Genomic DNA, 12,710 nt, shown 5'->3' with positions numbered 1-12,710 from the left:
AAAACCAGATTAAAAATTTTCTTTAGCAAAACGACTGCATAAGGAGTAACATAGACACCACAGGCAAACTCACCACAAAGGAGATGTAGCTCCACCTGCACGAACTAGACACATGATAGCTTAAAACACTCCCGCCTACCAATAAGGAGAGGCACTCCGTCCCTTCAAAGAAACGGTGATTTGTACTACAAGCTAGATGTAGTTCTTGCAAAGTGTCCTGTAGAAGCAGTTGTGTTGCGGTGAAAATCCAAGTTTCCACAAGGATTATTAAATGAGGAAAGCCTCAAACGATCTCACTGTGCAACCCTATACAGAGATTGCTTTTGCAAAGCAGTTTAACCTTTAATTACTAACAATAAAAGGAAATAAAAAAAATAGAGAACCCTTGAGGAAAAAGGCTCAGCATGTGATAAGCTCATTAAACATCGAGTTTAATGAAAACCCTATTGTAAACAGCGGTAGGATGTCTCGTCCCCTACTAACTGATTCAAATCACGTACAGTCCTCCCCAGGGTCAGCTCCAAACAGACCAGGGCTTCTACAGGCTCTGTGGTCAATAGGTGTTGTAAAGCTAAAGTACTTTGCATTAATAAACCTCCACTATTTGTTGAATTCATTCACTAGCTCTAGCAAAAACAATAGGAGTGAGGAAATCCAGCAGCATACAACAGCAAGCCGAGAGAAACTCTGATGTCAGTTAGTTATCATCAGGAACAAAAGTGGGGTTGGTTTATTTAAATTTCATAATGCCATTTTGTTTCCCATAGAACGATAGAAGTTTGTGCAAAACCAGCAGTGCAAGATGTCTTTTCCTTTGAACTCTTTGCTCCTCCAAATACTACTACCTTTTCACAAAGCCCAATCAGTTTATGGTGCCAGCTCTCACACTTCAGTGGCTCACGCGCTACTTTCTTAAATGAGATGTACGGAGTTCAACGGACACAGCGTCGAGGTTTTGGTATCACAGGCTGGGACCCTGCCGCCACACGTGCAAGCAGACACCCCCCCCCCCGCCACGGCGTTAATCTCCTCTGGATTTTGCTTCATTGAAATTAAAACAGCTCTAGAGCAAGAGCTTCGTTTCTCTCATGCAAACATTTTTACAACATATCACTGACGCTAACTTCTGCATTTCCTTCAATTTCAGCAAGCTTAGCTCTTAAGGTATTTTACTGCATTATTGCCCGATCAACGTAAAACAGCATCATCGCTGCGGTCACTCCCTTTCCTTTCCGTTCCTCAGCTGCAGACACTGTCAGATTCTGGGACGGCAGAAAACCCCCTGGTTAGCGTCTCCAGATTTAGCACAGCCTTGTGCTGCAAGGACCGCATCAAACGTCTGACTGAGGTGACAGGAAATTTTAAAATCTCCGCAAGCTTGCCTTGGAAAGGGTTCTCGCGGTGACAGAAATGTCGAAGCCGGTCCTTTTCAATGCTCCCGCACCGCCAGGAAATCCCGAGTCGGTCAAACAGCACTTCGGAGAGGCGGAGGCGCGCTCCGGCACCCACACCCCAGCGAGTCGCCCCGCGCTGAGGCACTGGGCCCCCGGTTGCCACACGCGGAAACCCCGGCAACGGGGAGACAAGAGAAACAATGCAAGGGGCTTCCCCGCCGCCGCCGCGCCCCTCGGCCCGGCCCCGCCCCTCGGCCCGGCCCCGCCCCGCCCCTCGGCCCGGCCCCGCCCCGCGCCGGCTGCTGACGCGCGTCTGGTCTCTTCCCGCCCCGCCGCGGCACCGGCACCGCGCGCAGCCAGAGCCGCGCTGCCCCGAAGGAGCCCGCTTGAAATTTTCACCTGGACTATTCGTGTCGTTTCCCCCGAAGGGAGGAGAGGGCGGGCGGCTCGGCAGGAAGAAACAGCCCCTTTCGAAACGACAGACCGCCTCAGCTCCCGCTTCTGGGACGCTTTCTCGGTGCGGTTTGCCACAAAACATCCAGACCAAACCTCCAGAGGTGCGAGTTAAACGCCCCAAGGAGTTCACCCCTCCTAAACAACAAACACGTGAAACATTGCTGTTTCTCCACACTGAAACTCAGTGTGACGGAGGCTTCTCAGGACATCTGCCTTCCAGGACAGCAGCTGGCTTGGAGATGCCTTGCAATTTTTCACAATTCCCTCTTGTCCAGCTGCTTCGAGGAAAAGGCGTCTTGCTAGTTATTCTTTCTAGTCCGGTGCCTTTGTAGGAGGGATGGAGACATATCTGCAGGCCAGATGATGAGGACAGGGTCAAGCTGCCACAGGACTTTACACAGAGACCGTCCCCAGGAAGCAGCTCCCATGGCATATTGGACTTCTGCTGCCCTCGTTCCATCGGATCATCAGTCCTTGCACTAAGGACTGAGCTCTGTCGGTTTTTCAAGCTCTGGAAATGGGTGTAATTTTCAAGGAGGAATAGGAGACTTCTTAAAACTGTTCTTCCTATTTTGAAGAGTTGATATATTTTTTCAAGAGAATGTTGGAGCCAGACAGACACAGGCCTTTACTACACCCTTCTCTTTCATTCTTACTTTTGTAAAGGTTAAATTTAGTGTCCGGCTAGAAGTGACATCAGCCCTAAATTGGATATTAGTATTGTGGTGGCTAAGCTTCCATCTTGTTGGCGGCGTCTTCAAATGTTCACAGAGCTAAGAGTCACCCTCTTTTACCACATCTCATCCATCTCCCCAAAACCCAGGACTCCAAACCCTGTGCTGCCAATCCCACTGGCCGCCTGATCCACATTGCTCCTCATGCCAAACCACATCCTTTCTTGCAGGGCCATCAACCTCCTCAGGCCTGCTCCCCTCCCGTGTGGCGGTGTGAATGACAAATATCCAGCACTCAGCATCCAGACGGGACCATCTCAGGAATCCTCCGTGCTTCTGGCAAGCTGCCTGCCCATCCCCAGGCACTCGCCGTATCCGAGCTGTGCGGGTTCCTCAAGGAGCACAGCTGCCTCCCGCGTGCTCTGGATCTAAATGGGAAAGCCAGATCTGCTTCCATAGCTTGAGCTAAGAGGCAGGATGCTTGAGCTATTGCCAATAAAAGAGCCTTACAAAAGAGAAGACAGCACACAAACCTCCCTGGCGTGCCAAGAGGTTTGGTCTCCGAGCTCTACTTTGATGCCTGTTTAGGGGCTTCACGTTAACCAGTAACAGGATAGCATAAATGCATAAACCTTGCAAAAGGACCGGCAGAGGTTGTGTGCCTTGAGCACAAAGTCTGGTGGGAGATGCTGGCTTGATCTCTACTTCCAAATGCCGGGGTTGAACACTGAGATCAGTCACCTGCAGCAGGAGTCCCCTGACGCAGTATGAAAGCAAGAAGAGGGACAGGCACCCTGTCGTGTTTCAACATCCCTACATCTGCTGTGACCAGTGCAGGTAGGTATTTGCTGATACGGGATTTAGCATCTTAGCTGAGATAAGAAAGTAAACATGTAGCTTGACAAAATGAGTTCAGGCATGAATCTATGCAAGCCTTTTGAGATACAAATGCCGCTAAACATCCTTACCCGTAGCACGTAGACGGCTAGAAAAATTTAATGTCTGAAGTCCAAGGTCTGTGAACATAAATCACAAGCACCTCTGGATTTTCAGTGCCGTCAGGAGTATACCCCAGCAGCAATCTTGAGCGTCTTGCTCAAGAATTTGTGCGTGATCCAGTTCCTGCTGTTTGATAAAGCCACATCTGCCACTGGGCCAGAAGTCTCTCATGTGTTCCCATCAGTCAGCCCTTCTCTTCCCCCTCACACACAAGTCAAGCAGCATCTACAGCCACTCGTAGGTCAAATCGAGGCAGCTACGGAAGATGTGGGGGGTAAGGAAGACTGCGGAGAGAAGGGGGGGGGGGATTCAGGGATGAGTGAAGGGATTCAAGGAGATGGGACAGACAGGACACACATGAAGTGAGGGGACGACAATAACGGTGGTACAAATTGTAGTGGTCTGTCCATCCATTCGGTTGTGCATCTCCAGTCTAAGTGGTGTATTTGGGGCAGAGGCAAATGACCTTCGAATGGAACAAATGTGTGGATATAGCCAACGTTGAAGGCATTGGGTTTTTTTAATAGAAATAACAAAACTGTCTTAACATCTAAGAATAAAGGGTAGTGAATAAAGCTCCCGGTTCTGTCGCAGGGTTGTCAGTTGTTCTCTAGGACTGGCATCTCTCCAAATGTCACGTGGATGCTTAGCACATCTGAAAGACAGACGACAGTAAAAAAGCTTTATTAGTGACAACTTATTCTCTCAAGAATATCTTATTTTCCCAGGCAGGTCTCAAAGACAGAGATAAAGGTCTCATGACTTAGTGAAGCAAGTGCAGTTAAATATCCTAGGGAGAAACTGTGCCTATCATTTCCGATTCAGATTTCACCGAAGTGCAAAGAGATTTGGTACATAAGGCACTCCAGGTTTACCACGGAAGGCAACGCTCACATCCTTTAGGATTTTAAAAAGAGCTTTGTTAGAGAGGAAGAGTGTTTGCAGATTAAATCCCACACATTAAACACGTGCCGTATGAGTGCGTATCTAGGAGAACTGGAAGCCACATTTTCTACCTCCCAGAAATATCCCCCGAAACTCCAGGCCGAGTCAAAGGCCATTAAAGTGAGGGTGGCTGTACAGAGAAGAAACAAGTTATGGGAAGAGTGTGAGGTGATGACACAGAGACTAGCGGGTCACCATGATTCTAGCTTGTGTTCAGTTTCTCAGGACACACAGCTCATTAAACAAAGGGCAGCCTAAAGCAAGGGACAGCTGACAGCACTTGAAACAAAGACTAAGCCAGGAAGGTGGTGGGGAGGTAGGGAAGAACATCAGCCACAATAATTTCCGCACATTTAAAACTGGCCATAGTGGTGTCATTTCATTTCTGCCCTTTGCAGAGGTACTTCAGCTACAATTGTATCTCTGCCTACAAGCGAAGCTACCATCCACTATGTATGGTGCCATACGGCTCACATAGGCATCTCAGGGGTTCATATAATCCGTTAAGTCACACTGTGCTGTGCAGGAGCCCTAATGGCAATTGCTTCAGCAATGCACACCATCTCCTACTCCATTTCTGCAGGAACTGCATCCACCTCACTCTGCACACAAGCCTCAGTGGCTGCTGCTTCTGGACATCTGTGTGTGTGTCTCGCCAGAAATTAACTTCAGTTGCCACAGGCTGCACAAGGAAGGTCCTTGACAGTAGTATGGCCACGACCTGGTTTTGAATTAGGTATAAGATCTAACACGTGCTGGTTTTTAATTTGACAAATCAACCTTTGTGTTATGTGTAAGACTCACTGCAGTCTGTACTTCCGGAATACGTTCGTCGCTCGTCTCCTCTACTGTCAATTCTGTTATGGGCAGCTTCTCTGGTTCTGAAGGCTCCTCCTTTACAGATATCTCTTCCTTGGAAGTGACTGCTTTGACGCTGTGAAACTCTGTCGTGTGATGAAGATTCCTCTACTGTCCCCTCCACTTCAGGTATTTCTTCATGGTCTTCTACAGCTGCTTTTTCACATGCCTGCCACTGGCTTTCGTCTCTCAATACATCTACATTTTCACATCCTTCTGTGCTTTCTTTCACTGCAGCAGGTACTTCATTTCTCTCTGAACCTTCGGGTAGAACACCCTCTTCGACTCCGTTTTGGCCCTGAACGCTCCCTGCGCTTCCCTGGGGCTGGAGGCCATCCTCCTTGTGTTCTCCTTTTTCCAAGGACTGTCCAGGCAAAACAGTTTCCTGGCCTACAGTGTTCCCATCTTTAGCGTCAGCTTTCACTTCTGACTCAATGCCTTGTACTGTTGTAATTATAGCTGCTGACCCGGGTCTTTCACTAACCAGCTGTGCTACACCTGCTAACTTTACTCTTTCAACAACTTCATGAAGAACTTTTTGTGTCTGTTTGTCTAATTCTTTCGAATTTTGTTCAGCGGCCTCTACTTCTTGTACAGGCGTCACTTCCTCTGTAGGATCTGCGGTTTCTAACAACGGTGAAACAGCAGAAACCATCTCAGCTGTCTCCTCAGCAAGGGACACTTCCATTGTTTCTTCAGTGCAGGAAGCTTCTGCCGTCTCCTCCGGAGCTGTCACTGCTTCTGAGGTCAGCTCTAGCTCACTTGCTGTGGTGTCATCACTTACAGCCTTTCTCATCTCTGGCACTGTCTTAGCAGCTACCACTGCTTCTTCCACAGCAACATCTGATTCAAGTGTTTTCTCAGTTTCTTTCTCTTCCTTTTCTTTTGCCTGCTCAATGCACTCTGTCAGAGCAGCAGATAGCCAAGGTGGTGACCTTTCTTCGGTACCGGTAACCGCCCTTTCCCCTTCCACAAGGGCAACAGTAACTGCATGTACCAGTGCCTCATGTGCTTGCTCAACTCTTAGGGTCTCCTCCAATTTTTCTGCTCTCTCCTTCTCTGAGGTTTGTTCTCTCATCGCCTCAGCATCTTTCGCTTGTTGGCCTTCCATTTTCTCCTGCTCTGCTGCTTCGTATTCAGATAAAGGAACAACAGCTGGAATATCCAAATCTTCTTCAGTTGTTTCTGCCATGTCTTCTCTTGCTTGTTTAAGATGACTTGGTGCTGGCTTTCCATCTGACTTTTTCTTCCTACGCCCAGGCATCAGTTTTCTAAATGGAACGAATGATTCGTCTTTTCCAGGCTCACCGTCCGACATTGAATGCTCAAGGCTAGATCCCACAACAGAGTCTTCCGTTCTCTCTTCCATTCTGGTTTTGGATCTCCTTCTTGGAGCGACTAACCTTTTAAATGGTGCCCGTGTTGAAATAGCTTCCCCTTCGGATGGGCTTCCAGCTTGTTCTGGGGAAGAATTCCCTCGTCCTTGATCGCTCTCCTGAGAACTAGTAAGAACTGCACCTGTTGCCGTTTCTTTGTTCTGTCCAGACTCGTCTGTTTTTTGGCTTTCTCGACCAAGCTTATGTTCAGTGTCTTCATCAGATGATGACGATGATGATTTCCTGGCTCTTTTCTTTGAAGAACCTCCACATAAAAAAGCTTCCCAGAACACAGAGGTGCCAACCTTTTTTTTGGGCTTTTCTGTGCTTTTCTCTGGTTTCTGGTCCATCCCATCTTCTTTTAATTCTCCCTGATATTCATCAATAGTATTTTCGGTTGCAGACACTGCAACACTCTTTGTCTTATCAATTTCTTCTTCTTTATCACTTGCAGAAGGTCTTCTGACACGCTTCTTGGGAGTCACCATCTTTTTAAATGATGCCCAGGGCGTAAGACTTTCTCTTTTGCGCGCCACATCTGCAATAGCAGCGTCTTCATTTTCAGTGACCTGCATTCCGTCTACAGATTTCTCCAAAGAAGGAATTTCATTCATCTGCTCAGGAGAAGAAGCAGAACTCTCCCCTTTTTGTTCCTCTGGGCTATCTGGGGAAGCTGGTAAGTGCTGAATTGGCTCACCCTGTTCCCCTAACTTAGATTCTTCTCTTTTGCCTTTCCGCTTCTTTCCAGACAGTTTTTTTAATCCAGTACCCATAAAGAGTTTCTTTAAAGGGCTGCCTTGCAGTTTATTTTTTTCTTGAGAAGACAGCAGTTCAGCTTCATTTGTGATACCTTCTGGAGGCCTCTTTCCAGCTGCCTCTTCAGGCGTTATTTCTGTGGTTATTTCACCTGGTTTGATAGTATCAGTCATAACTCTGCTAGTTTTTCCCTGTAATCCTTCACCAGTGGGTTTGATAGACTGTTGATCGTCCTCTGTGTCAACTGAGCATTCAGAAGTAGAAAAGGACTTCAATCCAGGAGCACCCAGAGTCAGTTTTGTCTCATGTTCTTTGCTTTCTTTCTTCTCTGTGGTTGTGTCCAGAGCTTCTCCTTGTGTGATGTCTTCTGCTGTGGGTGATATTTTCAATTCTGCTTCCTCTGTTCTTTCATCAAATGTTTCTTTCTCTAGCGGAGCACGTTTATTTCCTTCTCTTCCTTCAGATTTTTTAAGCTGTTCACTAGAAATTGCAATTGCCAAAGACCCTGCTTCAGGTCTCTCTTCAGAGGATATTTCAGTTCTGACATCTATTTCACACTTCCCTGTTGACTCCAGTTTGTCTCCCGCCGGTAGGACTTCTGAGGATGTTTTCAATTCTCCATTCACAATATCAGAAACAACAGCTACCACTGAGCTTGTTTTTAGCTGCTCACTTTCTTTTTCTCCTTCTTCAGTTTTTTCTTCCTTTTTACCAAGATCATCTGAGACTTCCACCAGTTTTCTTTCTTGATCATCTCCAGCTTTTTTCTCCATCGCACTTTCTTTAACAACTGCTGCTGTTACAGCCTCTTTTTGTTCCTGCTCATCATGCTTGATTAGCTCTTCCTTCCCACTTGCTTCCACTCCTGTGTCTGCCACAATCCTTTTTGACGGCTGTTTTTCATCTTCACTTTGCTCCTTCTCATGCTCTTCAGTAGTTACTTCTGTCACGTTCCTCTCCTCATCTTGCTCCTCAAACTCAGATTTCTCCTCCTTTTCACTGGTTTCAGTTATTAACGTTGCCCCCTCTTTTTCTTGCCCATCTTCTTTAGTAGGAGACTGTAGTTCATCTTCTTTAGGCTTCCTAAACCTCTTCTTTTTTCCAAATCGAGTCCATCCCCGAGTAAAAAATTTTCTTAATGGCGATGCAGTATCAGTGGCTAAGGCAGCTGACTGAGAACAAATCTCCTTTGCTTCTGGTGTTTTAGGAGATTCATCTTCTGTTTTTTCATTTTTCAGTGTGTCTTTGGTGTTGTCTTCTGCAGAGAGTGCATCCTCAGGCATCGCTGTTTCTTCTGAGCCGACTTCTTTTTGATCACCAGCTCCTTCAGGGACTTGTGTTTGCTTTTTTACAGTAAGCAGTTGAACAGGCTGAAAATCAGCAGGTTCTGATTTTCGTGTCTTCTTCACTGTGAATCTGAACGCCCAAAATTTAAAAACCTTTTTAAAACCCAGATCGTAAGACTGTGGCTCAGATGCATGGTCTTCTGCGTCTTCTTCCAAAGATGGCAACTGCTCAACTGTATGAGCATCCTCTTTCTCAGCATCTACTACACCGTCCTTGGTGCTTGAGTCAGACGGACTTGCCTCCATAGTTTCCGTGTCTTCTTTCAAAGTTGCACTGGAATGTTCTGTTTGTCCAACTGTGTAAACAACAACAACAAAAACCAGTTAGTTTCCTTCTCAATTTAATGCTATAGGATACCATTATATAAATATATATAACTTTTTTAATGTGTTTTTCTTCATTTTTATCGAACCTTCCTAAACATGCTTGTTTAATTATCTGCGTGCCTCTTCTGTGCGCTACTATTAATTTTTTTTAACGACTAGTTTTTGTTCTAAGGTTGCTAGAATTCCTCTTCTGCCTCAGGTCATTGTATGGGTCTTTCCGAAGTTTATTTGCAAATGCACCTCTCCAGCTTACAGCCTCTCATTCTCCTTCCTTCTTTTGCAGGTCTTTTTGTGGGGTTTTGTGTTTGTGGTTTTTTGTTGTTTGTTGGGTTTTGGTTTTTTACTTCAAGGCAAACTTATGTGAGAAAATAAAAAATATTTCTATGCTATCATTACTCAAAGAATGTACAGAAATTATGTAATGATTCCTGAAGCAAAGCTCCGTATACTTTCCGGGCGGAGAGAGACCTCCGAGAGAAAAAAAAAGAAACCAAACCGAAAAACTGTGCTGACCTAAAATGATGACAAGAAAAGAAAAGCTCATTTTACAGCTCCTAACGATGAGGCTCCTACGTTGGGGCATTCTTGAGAGCTCCTAACGATGCACAATGAAAACCAGATTAAAAATTTTCTTTAGCAAAACGACTGCATAAGGAGTAACATAGACACCACAGGCAAACTCACCACAAAGGAGATGTAGCTCCACCTGCACGAACTAGACACATGATAGCTTAAAACACTCCCGCCTACCAATAAGGAGAGGTACTCCGTCCCTTCAAAGAAACGGTGATTTGTACTACAAGCTAGATGTAGTTCTTGCAAAGTGTCCTGTAGAAGCAGTTGTGTTGCGGTGAAAATCCAAGTTTCCACAAGGATTATTAAATGAGGAAAGCCTCAAACGATCTCACTGTGCAACCCTATACAGAGATTGCTTTTGCAAAGCAGTTTAACCTTTAATTACTAACAATAAAAGGAAATAAAAAAAATAGAGAACCCTTGAGGAAAAAGGCTCAGCATGTGATAAGCTCATTAAACATCGAGTTTAATGAAAACCCTATTGTAAACAGCGGTAGGATGTCTCGTCCCCTACTAACTGATTCAAATCACGTACAGTCCTCCCCAGGGTCAGCTCCAAACAGACCAGGGCTTCTACAGGCTCTGTGGTCAATAGGTGTTGTAAAGCTAAAGTACTTTGCATTAATAAACCTCCACTATTTGTTGAATTCATTCACTAGCTCTAGCAAAAACAATAGGAGTGAGGAAATCCAACAGCATACAACAGCAAGCCGAGAGAAACTCTGATGTCAGTTAGTTATCATTAGGAACAAAAGTGGGGTTGGTTTATTTAAATTTCATAATGCCATTTTGTTTCCCATAGAACGATAGAAGTTTGTGCAAAACCAGCAGTGCAAGATGTCTTTTCCTTTGAACTCTTTGCTCCTCCAAATACTACTACCTTTTCACAAAGCCCAATCAGTTTATGGTGCCAGCTCTCACACTTCAGTGGCTCACGCGCTACTTTCTTAAATGAGATGTACGGAGTTCAACGGACACAGCGTCGAGGTTTTGGTATCACAGGCTGGGACCCTGCCGCCACACGTGCAAGCAGACACCCCCCCCCCCGCCACGGCGTTAATCTCCTCTGGATTTTGCTTCATTGAAATTAAAACAGCTCTAGAGCAAGAGCTTCGTTTCTCTCATGCAAACATTTTTACAACATATCACTGACGCTAACTTCTGCATTTCCTTCAATTTCAGCAAGCTTAGCTCTTAAGGTATTTTACTGCATTATTGCCCGATCAACGTAAAACAGCATCATCGCTGCGGTCACTCCCTTTCCTTTCCGTTCCTCAGCTGCAGACACTGTCAGATTCTGGGACGGCAGAAAACCCCCTGGTTAGCGTCTCCAGATTTAGCACAGCCTTGTGCTGCAAGGACCGCATCAAACGTCTGACTGAGGTGACAGGAAATTTTAAAATCTCCGCAAGCTTGCCTTGGAAAGGGTTCTCGCGGTGACAGAAATGTCGAAGCCGGTCCTTTTCAATGCTCCCGCACCGCCAGGAAATCCCGAGTCGGTCAAACAGCACTTCGGAGAGGCGGAGGCGCGCTCCGGCACCCACACCCCAGCGAGTCGCCCCGCGCTGAGGCACTGGGCCCCCGGTTGCCACACGCGGAAACCCCGGCAACGGGGAGACAAGAGAAACAATGCAAGGGGCTTCCCCGCCGCCGCCGCGCCCCTCGGCCCGGCCCCGCCCCTCGGCCCGGCCCCGCCCCGCCCCTCGGCCCGGCCCCGCCCCGCGCCGGCTGCTGACGCGCGTCTGGTCTCTTCCCGCCCCGCCGCGGCACCGGCACCGCGCGCAGCCAGAGCCGCGCTGCCCCGAAGGAGCCCGCTTGAAATTTTCACCTGGACTATTCGTGTCGTTTCCCCCGAAGGGAGGAGAGGGCGGGCGGCTCGGCAGGAAGAAACAGCCCCTTTCGAAACGACAGACCGCCTCAGCTCCCGCTTCTGGGACGCTTTCTCGGTGCGGTTTGCCACAAAACATCCAGACCAAACCTCCAGAGGTGCGAGTTAAACGCCCCAAGGAGTTCACCCCTCCTAAACAACAAACACGTGAAACATTGCTGTTTCTCCACACTGAAACTCAGTGTGACGGAGGCTTCTCAGGACATCTGCCTTCCAGGACAGCAGCTGGCTTGGAGATGCCTTGCAATTTTTCACAATTCCCTCTTGTCCAGCTGCTTCGAGGAAAAGGCGTCTTGCTAGTTATTCTTTCTAGTCCGGTGCCTTTGTAGGAGGGATGGAGACATATCTGCAGGCCAGATGATGAGGACAGGGTCAAGCTGCCACAGGACTTTACACAGAGACCGTCCCCAGGAAGCAGCTCCCATGGCATATTGGACTTCTGCTGCCCTCGTTCCATCGGATCATCAGTCCTTGCACTAAGGACTGAGCTCTGTCGGTTTTTCAAGCTCTGGAAATGGGTGTAATTTTCAAGGAGGGATAGGAGACTTCTTAAAACTGTTCTTCCTATTTTGAAGAGTTGATATATTTTTTCAAGAGAATGTTGGAGCCAGACAGACACAGGCCTTTACTACACCCTTCTCTTTCATTCTTACTTTTGTAAAGGTTAAATTTAGTGTCCGGCTAGAAGTGACATCAGCCCTAAATTGGATATTAGTATTGTGGTGGCTAAGCTTCCATCTTGTTGGCGGCGTCTTCAAATGTTCACAGAGCTAAGAGTCACCCTCTTTTACCACATCTCATCCATCTCCCCAAAACCCAGGACTCCAAACCCTGTGCTGCCAATCCCACTGGCCGCCTGATCCACATTGCTCCTCATGCCAAACCACATCCTTTCTTGCAGGGCCATCAACCTCCTCAGGCCTGCTCCCCTCCCGTGTGGCGGTGTGAATGACAAATATCCAGCACTCAGCATCCAGACGGGACCATCTCAGGAATCCTCCGTGCTTCTGGCAAGCTGCCTGCCCATCCCCAGGCACTCGCCGTATCCGAGCTGTGCGGGTTCCTCAAGGAGCACAGCTGCCTCCCGCGTGCTCTGGATCTAAATGGGAAAGCCA

At 47.3% G+C, this 12,710-nt stretch overlaps 1 protein-coding gene across 1 annotated transcript; it reads right to left on the bottom strand.

The window, feature by feature from the left end:
• Positions 1-4,009: 4,009 nt before the first annotated feature.
• On the bottom strand, positions 4,010-9,714 carry LOC141941635 (A-kinase anchor protein 12-like). Its single transcript, XM_074864604.1, is given in 4 exon segments — positions 4,010-4,178; positions 5,273-5,429; positions 5,431-9,100; positions 9,705-9,714. Coding segments are annotated over 4 exon segments (3,846 nt in total). The 3' UTR covers positions 4,010-4,169.
• Positions 9,715-12,710: the final 2,996 nt, after the last annotated feature.

Source organism: Strix uralensis, chromosome 3 (genome assembly GCF_047716275.1).
Source record: "Strix uralensis isolate ZFMK-TIS-50842 chromosome 3, bStrUra1, whole genome shotgun sequence".
Lineage (NCBI taxonomy): Eukaryota > Metazoa > Chordata > Aves > Strigiformes > Strigidae > Strix > Strix uralensis.
Note: the sequence above shows the minus strand (reverse complement) of the source record. Positions and strands in the feature narration are given on the sequence as shown.